The sequence below is a fragment of the Mytilus trossulus genome, unplaced genomic scaffold (genome assembly GCF_036588685.1).
Source record: "Mytilus trossulus isolate FHL-02 unplaced genomic scaffold, PNRI_Mtr1.1.1.hap1 h1tg000138l__unscaffolded, whole genome shotgun sequence".
Classification (NCBI taxonomy): domain Eukaryota; kingdom Metazoa; phylum Mollusca; class Bivalvia; order Mytilida; family Mytilidae; genus Mytilus; species Mytilus trossulus.
Window position 1 is genome coordinate 1163230 of NW_026963302.1, and position 18284 is coordinate 1181513.

Here is an 18284-nt window from a genome sequence, read left to right on the forward strand (position 1 = left end):
CAGAGTTTGAAGGATGTTATTGCCTACAGAGTTTGAAGGATGTCATTGCCTACAGAGTTTGAAGGATGTTATTGCCTACAGAGTTTGAAGGATGTTATTGCCTACAGAGTTTGAAGGATGTTATTGCCTACAGAGTTTGAAGGATGTTATTGCCTACAGAGTTTGAAGGATGTTATTGCCTACAGAGTTTGAAGGATGTTATTGCCTACAGAGTTTGAAGGATGTCATTGCCTACAGAGTATGAAGGTTGTTATTGTGTTATTGCCTACAGAGTTTGAAGGATGTCATTGCCTACAAAGCTTGAGGGATGTCATTGCCTACAGAGTTTGAAGGATGTTATTGTGTCATTGCCTACAGAGTTTGAAGGATGTTATTGTGTTATTGCCTACAGAGTTTGAGGGATGTTATTGTGTTATTGCCTACAGAGTTTGAGGGATGTTATTGCCAACAGAGTTTGAAGGATGTTATTGTGTAACTGCCTACAGAGTTTGAAGGATGTCATTGCATATTGAGTTTAAAGGATGTTATTCCCTTTAAAGTTTGAGGGATGTTTTTGTTTACAGAGTTTAAAGGATGTTATTGCCTACAGAGTTTGAAGGATGTTATTGCCTACAAAGCTTGAGGGATGTTATTGCCTACAAAGTTTGAAGGATGTCATTTCCTACAAAGCTTGAGGGATGTCATTGCCTACAGAGTTTGAAGGATGTTATTGTGTCATTGCCTACAGAGTTTGAAGGATGTTATTGTGTTATTGCCTACAGCGTTTGAGGGATGTTATTGTGTTATTGCCTACAGAGTTTGAGGGATGTTATTGTGTTATTGCCTACAGAGTTTGAGGGATGTTATTGCCAACAGAGTTTGAAGGATGTTATTGTGTAACTGCCTACAGAGTTTGAAGGATGTCATTGCATATTGAGTTTAAAGGATGTTATTCCCTTTAAAGTTTGAGGGATGTTTTTGTTTACAGAGTTTAAAGGATGTTATTGCCTACAGATTGAAGGATGTTATTGCCTACAAAGCTTGAGGGATGTTATTGCCTACAAAGTTTGAAGGATGTCATTTCCTACAAAGCTTGAGGGATGTCATTGCCTACAGAGTTTGAAGGATGTTATTGTGTCATTGCCTACAGAGTTTGAAGGATGTTATTGCCTACACAGTTTGAAGGATGTTATTGCCTTCACAGTTTGAAGGATGTTATTGCCTACAGATTTTAAAGGACGTTATTGCCTATAGATTTGAAGGATGTTATTGCCTACAGATTTTGAAGGATGTCATTGCCTACAAAGCTTGAAGGATGTCATTGCCTACAGAGTTTGAAGGATGTCATTGCCTACAGAGTTTGAGGGATGTTATTGCCTACAGAGTTTGAGGGATGTTATTGCCAACAGAGCTTGAGGGATGTCATTGCCTACAGAGTTTGAAGGATGTTATTGCCTACAGAGTTTGAGGGATGTTATTGCCTACAGAGTTTGAGGGATGTTATTGCCAACAAAGCTTGAGGGATGTTATTGCCTATAGAGTTTGAAGGATGTCATTGCCTACAGAGTTTGAGGGATGTTATTGCCTACATAGTTTGAGGGATGTTATTGCCAACAGAGCTTGAGGGATGTCATTGCCTACAGAGTTTGAAGGATGTTATTGCCTACAGAGTTTTGAGGGATGTTATTGCCTATAGTTTGAAGGATGTTATTGCCTACAGAGTTTGAAGGATGTTATTGCCTACAGAGTTTGAGGGATGTCATTGCCTACAGAGTTTGAGGGATGTTATTGCCTATAGTTTGAAGGATGTTATTGCCTACAGAGTTTGAAGGGTGTCATTGCCTACAGAGTTTGAAGGATGTTATTGCCAACAGAGTTTGAGGGATGTTATTGCCTACAGAGTTTGAGGGATGTTATTGCCTACAGAGTTTGAGGGATGTTATTGCCTACAGAGTTTGAGGGATGTTATTGCCTACATAGTTTGAGGGATGTCATTGCCTATAGTTTGAAGGATGTTATTGCCTACAGAGTTTGAAGAATGTTATTGCCTACAGAGTTTGAAGGATGTTATTGCCTACAGAGTTTGAGGGATGTTATTGCCTACAGAGTTTGAGGGATGTTATTGCCTATAGTTTGAAGGATGTTATTGTGTCATTGCCTACAGAGTTTGAAGGATGTTATTGTGTTATTGCCTACAGAGTTTGAGGGATGTTATTGTGTTATTGCCTACAGAGTTTGAGGGATGTTATTGCCAACAGAGTTTGAAGGATGTTATTGTGTAACTGCCTACAGAGTTTGAAGGATGTCATTGCATACAGAGTTTGAGGGATGTTATTGCCTATAGTTTGAAGGATGTTATTGCCTACAGAGTTTGAAGGGTGTCATTGCCTACAGAGTTTGAAGGATGTTATTGCCAACAGAGTTTGAGGGATGTTATTGCCTACAGAGTTTGAGGGATGTTATTGCCTACAGAGTTTGAGGGATGTTATTGCCTACAGAGTTTGAGGGATGTTATTGCCTACATAGTTTGAGGGATGTTATTGCCTACAGAGTTTGAAGAATGTTATTGCCTACAGAGTTTGAAGGATGTTATTGCCTACAGCGTTTGAAGGATGTCATTGCCTACAGAGTTTGAGGGATGTTATTGCCAACAGAGTTTGAAGGATGTTATTGTGTAACTGCCTACAGAGTTTGAAGGATGTCATTGCATATTGAGTTTAAAGGATGTTATTCCCTTTAAAGTTTGAGGGATGTTTTTGTTTACAGAGTTTAAAGGATGTTATTGCCTACAGAGTTTGAAGGATGTTATTGCCTACAAAGCTTGAGGGATGTTATTGCCTACAAAGTTTGAAGGATGTCATTTCCTACAAAGCTTGAGGGATGTCATTGCCTACAGAGTTTGAAGGATGTTATTGTGTCATTGCCTACAGAGTTTGAAGGATGTTATTGTGTTATTGCCTACAGCGTTTGAGGGATGTTATTGTGTTATTGCCTACAGAGTTTGAGGGATGTTATTGTGTTATTGCCTACAGAGTTTGAGGGATGTTATTGCCAACAGAGTTTGAAGGATGTTATTGTGTAACTGCCTACAGAGTTTGAAGGATGTCATTGCATATTGAGTTTAAAGGATGTTATTCCCTTTAAAGTTTGAGGGATGTTTTTGTTTACAGAGTTTAAAGGATGTTATTGCCTACAGAGTTTGAAGGATGTTATTGCCTACAAAGCTTGAGGGATGTTATTGCCTACAAAGTTTGAAGGATGTCATTTCCTACAAAGCTTGAGGGATGTCATTGCCTACAGAGTTTGAAGGATGTTATTGTGTCATTGCCTACAGAGTTTGAAGGATGTTATTGCCTACACAGTTTGAAGGATGTTATTGCCTTCACAGTTTGAAGGATGTTATTGCCTACAGATTTTAAAGGACGTTATTGCCTATAGATTTGAAGGATGTTATTGCCTACAGATTTTGAAGGATGTCATTGCCTACAAAGCTTGAAGGATGTCATTGCCTACAGAGTTTGAAGGATGTCATTGCCTACAGAGTTTGAGGGATGTTATTGCCTACAGAGTTTGAGGGATGTTATTGCCAACAGAGCTTGAGGGATGTCATTGCCTACAGAGTTTGAAGGATGTTATTGCCTACAGAGTTTGAGGGATGTTATTGCCTACAGAGTTTGAGGGATGTTATTGCCAACAAAGCTTGAGGGATGTTATTGCCTATAGAGTTTGAAGGATGTCATTGCCTACAGAGTTTGAGGGATGTTATTGCCTACAGAGTTTGAGGGATGTTATTGCCAACAGAGCTTGAGGGATGTCATTGCCTACAGAGTTTGAAGGATGTTATTGCCTACAGAGTTTTGAGGGATGTTATTGCCTATAGTTTGAAGGATGTTATTGCCTACAGAGTTTGAGGGATGTCATTGCCTACAGAGTTTGAGGGATGTTATTGCCTATAGTTTGAAGGATGTTATTGCCTACAGAGTTTGAAGGGTGTCATTGCCTACAGAGTTTGAAGGATGTTATTGCCAACAGAGTTTGAGGGATGTTATTGCCTACAGAGTTTGAGGGATGTTATTGCCTACAGAGTTTGAGGGATGTTATTGCCTACAGAGTTTGAGGGATGTTATTGCCTACATAGTTTGAGGGATGTCATTGCCTATAGTTTGAAGGATGTTATTGCCTACAGAGTTTGAAGAATGTTATTGCCTACAGAGTTTGAAGGATGTTATTGCCTACAGAGTTTGAGGGATGTTATTGCCTACAGAGTTTGAGGGATGTTTTTGCCTATAGTTTGAAGGATGTTATTGCCTACAGAGTTTGAAGGGTGTCATTGCCTACAGAGTTTGAAGGATGTTATTGCCAACAGAGTTTGAGGGATGTTATTGCCTACAGAGTTTGAAGGATGTTATTGCCTACATTGTTTGAGGGATGTCATTGCCTATAGTTTGAAAGATGTTATTGCCTACAGAGTTTGAAGGATGTTATTGCCTACATATTTTGAAGGATGTCATTGCCTACAGAGTTTGAATGATGTTATTGCCTACAGAGTTTGAAGGATATTATTGTGTTATTGCCTACAGAGTTTGAGGGATGTTATTGCCTACAGAGTTTGAGGGATGTTATTGCCTACAGATTTTGAGGGATGTTATTGCCTATAGAGATTGAAGGATGTTATTGCCTACAGAGTTTGAGGGATGTCATTGCCTATAGTTTGAAGGATGTTATTGCCTACAGAGTTTGAAGGATGTTATTGCATACAGATTTTGAAGGGTGTCATTGCCTACAGAGTTTGAATGATGTTATTGCCTACAGAGTTTGAAGGATGTTATAGTGTTATTGCCTACATAGTTTGAGGGATGTTATTGCCTAAAGAGTTTGAGGGATGTTAATGGCTACAGAGTTTGAGGGATGTTATTGCCTAAAGAGTTTGAGGGATGTTATTGCCTACAGAGTTTGAGGGATGTTATTGTGTTATTGCCTACAAAGTTTGAAGGATGTTATTGAGTTATTGCCTACAGATTTTGAAGGATGTTATTGTGTTATTGCCTACAGAGCTTGAAGGATGTTATTGTGTTATTGCCTACAGTGTTTGAAGGATGTCATTGCCTACAGAGTTTGAAGGATGTTATTGTGTTATTGCCTACAGAGTTTGAAGGATGTTATTGTGTTATTGCCTACAGCGTTTGAAGGATGTCATTGCTTACAGAGTTTGAAGGATGTCATTGCCTACAGTGTTTGAAGGATGTCATTGCCTACAGAGTTTGAAGGATGTCATTGCCTACAGAGTTTGAAGGATGTCATTGCCTACAGAGTTTGAAGGATGTCATTGCCTACAGAGTTTGAAGGATGTTATTGCCTACAGCGTTTGAAGGATGTCATTGCCTACAGAGTTTGAAGGATGTTATTGCCTACAGAGTTTGAGGGATGTTATTGCCTACAGCGTTTGAAGGATGTTATTGCCTACAGTGTTTGAAGGATGTCATTGCCTACAGAGTTTGAAGGATGTCATTGCCTACAGAGTTTGAAGGATGTCATTGCCTACAGAGTATGAAGGTTGTTATTGTGTTATTGCCTACAGAGTTTGAAGGATGTCATTGCCTACAGCGTTTGAAGGATGTCATTGCCTACAGAGTTTGAAGGATGTCATTGCCTACAGAGTTTGAAGGATGCATTGCCTACAGAGTTTGAAGGATGTTATTGTGTTATTGCCTACAGAGTTTGAGGGATGTTATTGCCTAGAGTTTGAGGGATGTTATTGCCTACAGAGTTTGAGGGATGTTATTGCCTACAGAGTTTGAGGGATGTCATTGCCTATAGTTTGAAGGATATCATTGCCTATAGAGTTTGAAGGGTGTCATTGCCTACAGAGTTTGAGGGATGTTATTGCCTACAGAGTTTGAGGGATGTTATTGCCAACAGAGTTTGAGGGATGTTATTGCCTACAGAGTTTGAGGGATGTTATTGCCAACAGAGTTTGAAGTATGTTATTGCCTACAGAGTTTGAAGGATGTTATTTCCTACAGATTTTAAAGGATGTTATTGCCAACAGAGTTTGAGGGATGTTATTGCCTACAGAGCTTGGAGGGTGTTATTGCCTACAGATTTTGAGGGATGTTATTGCCTACAGAGCTTGGAGGGTGTTATTGCCAACAGAGTTTGAGGGATGTTATTGCCTACAGAGCTTGGAGGGTGTCATTGCCTACAGATTTTGAGGGATGCTATTGCCTACAGAGCTTGGAGGGTGTTATTTCCTACAGATTTTGAGGGATGTTATTGCCTACAGAGCTTGGAGGGTGTTATTGCCTACAGATTTTGAGGGATGTTATTGCCTACAGAGCTTGGAGGGTGTTATTGCCTACAGATTTTGAGGGATGTTATTGCCTACAGAGCTTGGAGGGTGTTATTGCCTACAGATTTTGAGGGATGTTATTGCCTACAGAGCTTGGAGGGTGTTATTGCCTACAGATTTTGAGGGATGCTATTGCCTACAGAGTTTGAAGGATGTTATTGCCTACAGAGTTTGAAGGATGTTATTTCCTACAGATTTTAAAGGATGTTATTGCCAACAGAGTTTGAGGGATGTTATTGCCTACAGAGTTTGAAGGATGTTATTTCCTACAGATTTTAAAGGGTGTTATTGCCTACAGAGCTTGGAGGGTGTTATTGCCTACAGATTTTGAGGGATGTTATTGTGTTATTGCCTACAGAGCTTGGAGGGTGTTATTGCCTACAGATTTTGAGGGATGCTATTGCCTACAGATTTTGAGGGATGTTATTGTGTTATTGCCTACAGAGCTTGGAGGGTGTTATTGCCTACAGATTTTGAGGGATGCTATTGCCTACAGATTTTGAAGGATGTTATTGCCTACAGAGCTTGGAGGGTGTTATTCAGCCTAAGAGTTCCCTTCTATCTTATCATTCTGCTAAAACTACAGTAAACTAACCAATTGTCAATCTTTCACCCTTTCTTTTATGAATGCATGAACAGAGTTGAAATTGTGAAACTAGATTTCTGCAACGTCTGCTAGAAAATGTTTAATGAATGGAAATAAATTAGTTTGCACTATTTCTCTATCCTTACCTGACTAGAACTATTTTTACCACATTAGTAGATACCATTTTGATGATAGCTGAGGCATTCAAATGACTTCTGCCATATAGCACCTGCCCATTAACCTAAAATTATAATCAAATTCATATTTCAAATCAATATTTTCTCACCAAGAACAATGTAATTTGAACATAGTGTACAAATTAAGCAATAATAACGATTTGTTTTACATCAAGTGAAAATCTGTTAGCTTTATTCATTTTTGATTTATGTTTTATTTCAACTTTCACTAATATATATGTCTCTGATTTAAATTTAATTAAACACAGCTAGAATTTATGTAATTTCTAACAATTTATGTCTGTTTTTATAAAATAATGTTTTGAGATCAAGTGATTTGAACTTTTATTGCTTTTTTATTCCATGTTTCAGTTATAATGACCTAAAATGATTTCTGAAGAGAATTTAAAGTTATACTTTATATCAGCAATATTTTGTATCTTTGAAAATAATCTTTTTCTTGATAACCTCAAAATTAAAATCAAAAGGACCTTAAGCTTACATTTGACTATTATATCAAAGTAAGTTTCTAATCCAATATAAAGTACTAGAATAACTGGCTACATGAGTAAGCATTCAGAAGCAAAAAAGTCCCTCTTACATGTCCTGCTAACATGTTTAACCCTGCCATATTCTGTATGTATGTGCCTGTCCCAAGTCAGGAGCCTGTAATTCAGTGGTTGTCATTTGTTGATGTGTAACATATTTGTTTTTACATAAATTAGGCTGTTAGTTTTCTCTTATAACTTTTTTTACATTTGTTTTTTGTCGCCTTTTATACCTGACTATGCATTATGGGCTTTGCTCATTGTCAATCATACCGCATCTTCTTTTTTTATATTTACAGAATAATCAGTCAAAAACAAGTAATCCTCCCTCTAAAGAACTTAGTAGCATGGGGTATAACTGAAAAGTTACACATTCCTGTTTTCTTGTTTTCTGAAAATGGGTGACAAATTAGTTTCATTTAGAGTAAAAGAACTTTACTTTACTCTAAGTTTCATTTAGAGTAAAGTCGAGTTATTTTACTCTACCATTCTAAACTTGACTAACTCTTATTCCTGAATAAATTAAGAATTCAACTGGTACCTCTAATAATTCATCTCCAATTTCAATACGTCCATCCTTAGCTGCCACACTTTCTGGTTGGATACCAGCCACGAACACACTCATCGTGTTACGATCCTTGTTCCCTGCTAAACTGATCCCTAACCCATTGCCTCCTCTTGATAAGTCCACCAAATGAACTTCACCTCCTAAGTCACCATATCTTCTGAGAACTCTCTCTGCAAATAAAAATACAGCACAAATGTAAGCAAATAATAAATAAAGAAATATGGTGAAATGGTTTGATTGGCGATGAGACAACTATCCACCAGAGACCAAAGGACAAGGATGTAAATAACAAAAGGTCAATATATAATCTACAACAAAGAGCAAAATCCATACTGTATATAAAAGCTGGAAGAGGTCCTGGGAATCTAGAGTATGAGACAATTCAAAAGAGAAAACCATAGTCTGTTTTAAGATAATATCATTAAATGAAAACCAGTTATGGCAGACGACAACAAACATAAACTTAATTTATTCGTTCATTGTGTAATCATACGTTTTTTGATTGAGTTAAGTCTGCCAATTGATATTTTATCGTATGTTTTTCTATGTTGTGATGTTATGCTATTGTTTCAGAAAAAGGGAGAAGGTTTTGATCCATTAAAACGTTTAATCCCGCTGCAAATGTTTGCACCTGTCCTAAGTCAGAAATCTGATGTACAGTAGTTGTCGTTTGTTTATGTTATATATACGTGTTTCTCGTTTCTCGTTTTGTTTATATAGATTAGACCGTTGGTTTTCCCGTTTGAATGGTTTTAAACTAGTAATTTTGGGGCCCTTTATAGCTTGTTGTTCAGTGTGAGCCAAGGCTCCGTGTTGAAGGCCGTACTTTAACCTATAATGGTTTACTTTTTAAATTGTTATTTGGATGGAGAGTTGTCTCATTGGCACTCACACCACATCTTCCAATATCTATAAAACACTTGACTACAAGCATCTTCTTTGAGATAGGCACATAAAGAAAGTAATAGTGTTTACATGTTTTTGAGTGCGTAACCCTACACTAACCTGAGACAGTGATGTCAAAGTACAACATATTAGTACAAATTGTTAAATCTGTTGGAAAGGGCTTGACTGACATCAGATGAGTGATATCTATTTTAATATACCAATCAGAAGATGTGGTAAGATTGCCAAAGAGACCACTCTCCACCAGTGACCAATCAACAAGAGACCAAGTGATGAAGAAGTAACCAACTATAGGTCATTGTGTGACCTTCAACAAGGAGAAAAATCCACAACTCAAGCTTTAAAAGAGCCACAAATTATTACTACCACCTCAAACAATATTGTGAGTATTGTAAGTACATGGTAAGTTATATAAGGGTTATCTAAAACACTTTTCCTGGGTGTATAACTAAAAGCCAACTCAAATTCTAAACACCATGGGATTTATTTAGCACTTTCAACTTTAACATATATGTGTAGAAAAAAAATAATACACTAGAAGTGAAAAAATGCCCTAAAAGCATTTTTCTAGGTTATCCATTTTCTTTAATAGACCTGATATATAATACAAATTTAGGAGCCAATTAATAAATGTTATATAAAAGTCCCACAATGCAATACTTCCTGATTACAATATTGTTTGACCTTAATAAACAGGATTCAATTATGTTCTACAGTTCATTAGAACTTGTATTTAATATAAAACAAATCGTTGTCACAAATTAACACAGATCTATCGGTGTCTCACCACATGGATTCTTGGAATCTTGGAATTAGCACAGGCTATGTTACCATAAATCATGTCATCTTATACAACTACATCCTGGTAGAGTACAAAGATGTCATGTCTGTTTTCATTTTGAAAACTACTGCAATTAAATGTTGTTTTTGTTTTTCTACATTAGGGGATCAGATAATTAAGCAGACGAGATGATCCCTGGACCTAATGTGCAATTACAAGAATATTTCTGAATATGGGAAAAGCTAGATTGATTGATTGATGGGCGCTTATATCTTGTGACAAAATTACATGCATAATCAGGATGACATCACATTAAATTCATATAAGCATTTTTTTCTATGGTCCGGGTGTTGTCTCTTTGACACATTCCCCATTTCCTTTCTTAATTTCATGAGTGTATTATGCTTTGTTCGACTTATCTTTCTGATCCCCTAGATTACAGTTCCCCATACCCAGACAAATTATTCTGTCCTCATGCAAGCCCACAAACAATTGTGTGCTTTACAGAGATACCAGATTAACTCAAAAGTCTTATGTTGAAATTTAGGTTTTGCCATCTGAGAGACACTGCTAAAAACATAACTCAACTGAAGGTTAAACTTAATCAGAATTAAAATTGGTCAAGGTCAAACAAAAAAGTATAAAAATCTTGATACCTTCCTGCAAGGAATAGATAGAATTGAGATATTATGACCTGAAAATGAATTAAAAAGCATCTATGGCAAGACACCCCACTATCTGATGTCAAAAATGAAATACAAAAAATGTATTTCAAAGCTGCGTTTTCTGGAAAAGTAATACTCAGCTAAAAAATGCTAGATGTGGTTTCCTGTTGTCAGAAAACCTCATTAAACACTCTTCACTTCTGAATTGATAAGTTTTACACTATGTTTTCTGATTAAATTAACAGACCAGATAAACATCAAATAATTACAAAGATAATCATACTTTTCCCTGATGGATCAAAGTCACATCTTGATGTAGTAATAGACCTTGAGCTACTGAAGCTGACAAGAAATTCAGCTGTAACTCTTCACTCAGAAGACAAAAAAAGAGAAATTCATCTGTAGCTCTTCACACAGAAGACAAAAAAATCACACATGAAAGCATAAATGAAATTACATAAAGATCTTTAGATGAGCTAATTATTTAAAGGTGAAAATAATTGGAAGATGAAAAGCTGTATAAAAAAAATAGTGATCATAATACTATTGGTTCTGAGTAATAACTGTATGACTGTGATATAACATCAAGATGTTATGAAATTAGAGGTCGACCAACATGACCTTGATATTAAAATAAATGCATCCTTACAAAAGATTAAAATTTATCTAGATTTGTCCAATGTTATCACCAGCCAATATTTTCTGTTTGAGGGTATTCCTTTTTTTTTTTATCTTCTTTATCATTGGAATTGAATATTGAATAAACGTTTGCAACATTTTAAATTAAAAATGGTTTAAATTTCATGAAAATCAATTCTGATAGACATTTAAAAAAAAAGTACATCTATATGATTAACCTTTTCTGTATGACTACACAATTTGTTTTGCAATGTTTTGGTTTCAGCAATCACATTAAAACATTTATTTTATTTTTATCCTTGACTAGATATGGTATCATGCTTAGACAATGTCTATTATACCTATAATATTTATATTGCAACAACATAACAAATCCCTCTGTAATAGATGATGACCTTGGATTTATATCATTGTATATCTTAATTATATAATAAGACTTTCTTATTACATGCTTACAATGTCTATTTATATAATAGACATAGTATTAAATGATTGTTTGATTGTACACATTACTAGATTATCAGGGTTTACCACACTTATGGTAGAGTACATTTGCATCTGATTATGTAAATGATCAACAATTGTAATCCATATTCAGTGACAGATCCAGGGGGAGGAGTTCCACCTCTGCCACACAAGTGGCAATCTATAAATGAGAGGCTCTGGCATTCACTCTCTGCCAGACTAATAACAATTATTGCAGCATAACCTATCATTTGAGCTCTGCTCTACTAATAGAAATTTATGAAGCAGAGGCTCTTAAGATTCCACCTCTGCCACACAAGTGGCAATCTATGAACAAGGGACCCTGGACATTCAACCTCTGACACAATATTGGCAATCTTTGAAACAGAAACTCTAGTTATTCCAGGTCTTCAAAAATATGAATCAAAGCACTATATGAACTTGAGACTCTGATCATTCAACCATTTATTTAATTTCCCTGATCAAGACTAATAGGCATGCAGAGGTTGAGATGAAAAAAAAAAATGTTATACATAATACCATGCCAATTTTTTTTTATAATATCTATTTTACATCAGTCTAAATATTTAGGTTAGATCTACTGAGAGTCATAAAACATACATTTTGGTCAATCAGTCACAATCACCTTGGGCTTTACCATTGGAATGCAATGTCAGCTTAATAAATCATAAACTCCTCAGTATTACATCATATATCTAAACGATATACATCTTGAACAGCTGCTGCAACTTTTGTTTTAACCTTCAAATATGATTGAGTTATTTTATCTTTTTTGTTGATAACAAAATAAAGAAATGTGGTATGACTACCAAATTGGAAGACATTTATTGGTAACAATATAACAAAGACCAAAGAACAATGATGCTTTGTTCTGTCTTCAATAATGACCAAAACCTATACCATATAGCCAAGTCCAAAGTCCGTAATTTCAGCAAAAATTAGCAGAGCCAAACCAAACTTTAACTTGATCTGTAACTCATCATGGTAAACTGACATACCAAAAATCAGCCCAATATCTGAAGGCATTTAGAAAAAAACCTCTGTATAATGATTTGTATGACAGAATGACAGAGAAGGGTAACCGAGAACTTCGTTGCAGGGCCATAATACAAAGCTATTTTGTTCAGTTTCTTTGTACTCAGGAAATCTGAGACAACTGTTCTCAGATTTTTTTTTGGATCTGATAATCGATCTTTTTTAATGCTTCTAAGTCATGTTTAATTTCCACAAGCTTTTTATTCAAAACTATCAATTAAGACAGTTCCCCATAAAAATCACATTTACCATTAAAAGACTTTAAAGCTTCAGATATACATGACTTGACAAACAGTTATCAGAGCATATTTGTAAAAACAAACTTAAGTTCAAGTACCAGAAAATGAAATTGTGCTGCATTATTATGGAAATTAATTCTATTTTTTTCCATCCATTTTCGAGGTGCAATATCAGTTCATTTTTTTCCAATCTGATAAACAGATGATACATTTCAACCATTGCCGAAGAAAGCTTATTAGCATAAAATAAGTTAAGAATGTAAGTCAGACGGGGAAACGATCCAGGTGTATAGACAGAAAGAGAAACAATCCAGGCATTTAGACTGACAAGAAAACAAGACAGATATAAAGACAGACAAGGAAAAAAAACCAGATGTATAGACAGACAAGGAAACAAGACAGGTATTTAGACAGACAAGAAAAAAAATAGGTGTTTAGACAGACAAGGAAACAATCCAGGCATTTAGACTGACAAGAAAACAAGACAGATATAAAGACAGACAAGGAAAAAAACCCAGATGTATAGACAGACAAGGAAACAAGACAGGTGTTTAGACAGACAAGAAAACAAACTGGTGTTTAGACAAACAAGGAAAAAAACAGGTTTAAAGAAAGACAAGGACAAAAACCAGGTTTATAGACAAACAGAGAAACAAGACAGGTGTTAAGATAGACAAGGAAACAAAGACAGGTGTTTAGACAAACAGAGAAACAAGACAGGTGTTAAGACAGACAAGGAAACAAGACAGGTGTAAAGACAGACAAGGAAACAAGACAGGTGTAAAGACAGACAAGAAAGCAAGACAGGTGTCAAGACAGACAAGGAAACACGCCAGGTGTTTAGACAAACAGAGAAACATACCAGTTGTTTAGGCAGAAAAGGAAAACAAGACAAGAAAATATGAAAACAAGACAGGTGTTTAGACAAACAAGACAGGTGTTTTAACAGTCAAGGAAACACGACAGGTGTTAAGAAAGACAGACAAGGACACAAAACAGACATGTAGATAGAAAAGGAAACAAGACAGGGAATAAACAGACAATGAGACACTCAGAAAAACAGGGCTGATTGACAAGGAATGTACTTAGGATACTTGCAACACTCCCACATGTCTTAACACCTTCAATTATACTTTTATCACGATCATATCTTCCCATAAAATATTGTCATGGAACTAAAAAAATATTAAAAAGGGTTTATCACTGAAATAATTGATTAAATTCACCACATGAATCCTGGATGACAGGAAAAATAATAGGATTACATGACATATACCCGTTAATTAACCGCACCCTTTTTTTCAGAGATTTGCATGATCAATATTAGAAAATCATGTAGCACATAAAACATCTGTCAGTTGTTACAAGTGAAATCTAAAATAACTTTTTTAAGAGCCTGTATTGATCACTTAATATAAATAAGATGATGTGGTATAAGTGCCAATGAGACAACTCTTCATCCAACTCACAATCTTCATTTTCAAGGCACCTAAAAGAAGTAATTTTCCCCTCTGATTTAAAAAAAAGAAGTTACAGCTTCAATGGATCTCTTGAATTCTCAATTATCACTTAACTATTACTCATGTTTTTTTTAGAGTCAGCTGAGCCCACTTCTGGGTTCGGGGTTTTCTCACTGTATTGAAGACCCATTGGTGGCCTTCAGCTGTTTTCTGCTATTTGGTCTGGTTGCTGTCTCCTTGACACATTCCCCATTTCCATTCTCAATTTTATTGTAACTATTTTGGTTAGTCAATCAGTTGCAACAGTACAACCCTGTAAATGTATGCACAGCACCATACAAAGTTTAAATGATGTGTTTTCATATTATTTTTTTGATTTTTTTCCTTAAAAACATTATCACTTTTGGCTATTGTAAGTATAACAAGTGAAACTGCAAGCTACTTCTCACTGATGATACCCCCGCCGCAAGTGGATAATATTAATAGTGTAAAAATATGCAAGTGTTCGGTAAACAGGAAGTTGTCGAGTGATGAACCTGAAAACGCATCACAGAGTATAGCTGACTTATATAAATCCTGAACCAAATTTCAGAAATCCTTGTATTGTAGTTCCTGAGAAAAATGTGATGAAAATTTTCAACTTGGCTATCATGTGTAAAATCATACAAGTGTTCGGTAAACAGGAAGATGTCAAGTGATCAATCTGAAAACGCATCACACGGTATAGCTGACTTAGATAAACCCTGAAACCAAATTTCAGAAATCCTTGTATTGTAGTTCCTGAGAAAAATTTGACGAAAAATTTTCAACTTGGCTATCATGTGTAAAATCATACAAGTGTTCGGTAAACAGGAATTTTTAATGTGATCCATCTGAAAACGCATCACACGGTATAGCTGACTTAGATAAACCCTGAAACCAAATTTCAGAAATCCTTGTATTGTAGTTCCTGAGAAAAATGTGACGAAAATTTTCAACTTGGCTATCATGTGTAAAATCATACAAGTGTTCGGTAAACAGGAAGTTGTCAAGTGATCAATCTGAAAACGCATCACACGGTATAGCTGACTTAGATAAACCCTGAAACCAAATTCAGAAATCCTTGTATTGTAGTTCCTGAGAAAAATTTGACGAAAAATTTTCAACTTGGCTATCATGTGTAAAATCATACAAGTGTTCGGTAAACAGGAATTTTTAATGTGATCCATCTGAAAACGCATCACACGGTATAGCTGACTTAGATAAACCCTTTTGAGTTCATGTCAAGATTCTTGAGTTTTTGTTTGTCATATAAAAAAGAAGATGTGGTATGATTTCTAATGAGACAACTGTCCACAAGAGAGTCCCTAATGACACAGACATTAACAACTATAGGTCACTGAATGGCCTTCAACAATGAGCAACGCCCATACTGCATAGTCAGCTATAAAAGGCCCCGATATAACAATGCGAAACAATTCAAATGTGAAAACTAAAGGCCTTAATATTTATATAAAAGAATGAATTATGGTTTAGCATCTTCTGAATCAATTTATGAGTACAATACTACATGTATTGTCTCAAAACGCATAAATATTAGTTATGTCTTGAGCAGTTTCAATTATTATTAAGTAATTTAAAGAATGATCAAAACTGAACCCCAGATGTCCGGGCAGTGGTTTATTTTGTGACTCCAAAATGGCTGAACAATCTTAGAAAGCTTTATAAATCATAACAGGCTCCTATGCAATACAAATAATCGGCTTATAAAACTGTCATAAAATATGCATAGCTAAAACAATTAAATTTTCTTTTATGATTTAATCATTTTGAAAGAAAATAAAAATAAAATTCATAAAACTTGTTTCTACAAAAGCCTACGATTTCAGTCTACACGTAAGAAAATAAACTGACACAGTGGATCAATAACAATTAAACTTATCAATGCTTTACTTCATTTAACGTGATGTTTCACAATCAAACAATTTATAACTACACTTAAGCCGCTTTCATTTGTTTGTCTGGATTATTGTATTTTTCCATGAATTATAGCAACATGAATACAATAAGGAATCAAATTTGTCTACTCTGAATACTGGAAATAACACATTAAGTTACGGAAATGCTATTTCATAAATATTCATATGACAATTTAGAAGATTGGTTGAACTGTTGCTCTCTCTTTCAAGAGAATTTGATAGCCAAATTCACAATAATATGAAAACTGAGTAAAAAAATAAAAATATCTAATTATCCATATTGTTCTTCTGAGTCCTCCACACAAGTAAAACAACAAAACTTGTCCAACATTTATATTCAGCTTTGACATTTTTCCTTGTTGATAGAAATACTTTTGTTAAAACAAAAAGGATGACCCTTAATTATATGAATATATAAAGAAAAACAATAATTTACATCTTTTTATGAAGTTAGATGATTCTGCACAAAAAAAAAATGCTGCTTAATTACTGTTTATTCAGAAATTATTGTGTGCATTTAATATTGCGATTTTGTCATTTAGGACTTAAATGCGATTTTAATTTTTACGATTTTGAGAAAAATCCTGTTTAATTCATATAAAATATTTCAAAATGCGAGTTTAAATTATTGCATTTTTCGCAATAATAAAAACCTCGCAATAATTTCTGAATTTACAGTAGTACGACAAAAGGTTGTAAAGGTCCAATATGGATATTTGGTATAAATCCAGATGAACCCTCAACATGACAGACCATACTGAATATATAGGATATGTCATTTTCCATATTGACCCTATTGACCACAGTTCAGTATGAGAGCATAAGAGCATGCAGTACCATGTTCTAGTACACTCCAACAAATCAGATACTCAACATTATATACTGTATAACTTATATCTTCCTCAAATATTTCCAACAACAATATCATCATTAACATGTTGCCAAACAATAACCTGTGAAACATTCAACATTGACCATTTATAACTAATACACTTCCTATACTTGTTTAGAGAAACTTCAATAAAAGCTGTCATTGTATGTATAAATGCATATAAAGTTGCTGTCATTTGCAGGATCCATCTCAACCTTATAAATATAGTCAGCATAAAGATTGTTAACTCTCTATTTTTCTTGTTCACACATCATTGTCAATATAATGGAATTTGATGCTACTGTCATACAAGGGAGAGGTCTAGCTAGCTTTAAAACCAGGTTCATCTACCATTTTCTACCTATACCAAGTTAAGAATATGACATTTGTAATGGAATTTGATGCTACTGTCATACAAGAGAGAGGTCTAGCTAGCTTTAAAACCAGGTTTAATCTACCATTTTCTACCAGTACCAAGTTAAGAATATGACATTTGTTATCCATTTGTTTGATGTGTTTCAGCTTTTGATTTTGCCTTTTGATTAGGAACTTTGCTTTTTAAATTTTCCTTAGAGCTCAGTATTTTTGTGATTTTATTTTTTTTCAATTGCTCACACAGAAAAATTGAATTTCCCAATGGTTTACAAAAAAGTAATCAGTTAAAAGTCTATATATCATTTGCAGTGACATTGTTTCAAAGCAATCAACAAAACTTCACAGTATATCAATATGTTTTTAGGGAAATGACTAGTAGAGCAACAAATCAACACATTATCAAGAAACCAGAGTTCGCAAAAAGTGGCAGCCCTTAGGATTTTTCCACCAAAATTTTGCAAAGGACTAACACAATTTCAGTATTTTTCAATAGAATTAATAGTGAGGCAAAATTTTCTTCAAGGACCACCATGATAAAAACATTTCTAGAGGGGCAATTTTGTTGGGCTGCTTTCTTATTGATGCATATTAAAAACTTTTAATTCATTATAATAATAAAGGAAAACAAGATAGATAGTGTACCATAGAGCTTAAACTGCAATA

The 18284-nt window shown here is 35.0% G+C and overlaps 1 protein-coding gene across 4 annotated transcripts in view; it reads right to left on the reverse strand.

The window, feature by feature from the left end:
- The window catches only part of LOC134700386 (multiple PDZ domain protein-like), a 157490-nt gene that overhangs the window by 24685 nt on the left and 114521 nt on the right, over nucleotides 1-18284 (reverse strand). For all 4 annotated transcript variants that reach the window (XM_063561770.1, XM_063561769.1, XM_063561771.1 and 1 more), the window contains 2 exons: nucleotides 8180-8376; nucleotides 7061-7155 (listed from right to left, as the gene is read on the reverse strand). In XM_063561770.1, coding sequence (XP_063417840.1) covers nucleotides 7061-7155; nucleotides 8180-8376 — 292 coding nt within the window. The remainder of the gene's footprint in view (nucleotides 1-7060; nucleotides 7156-8179; nucleotides 8377-18284) is intronic.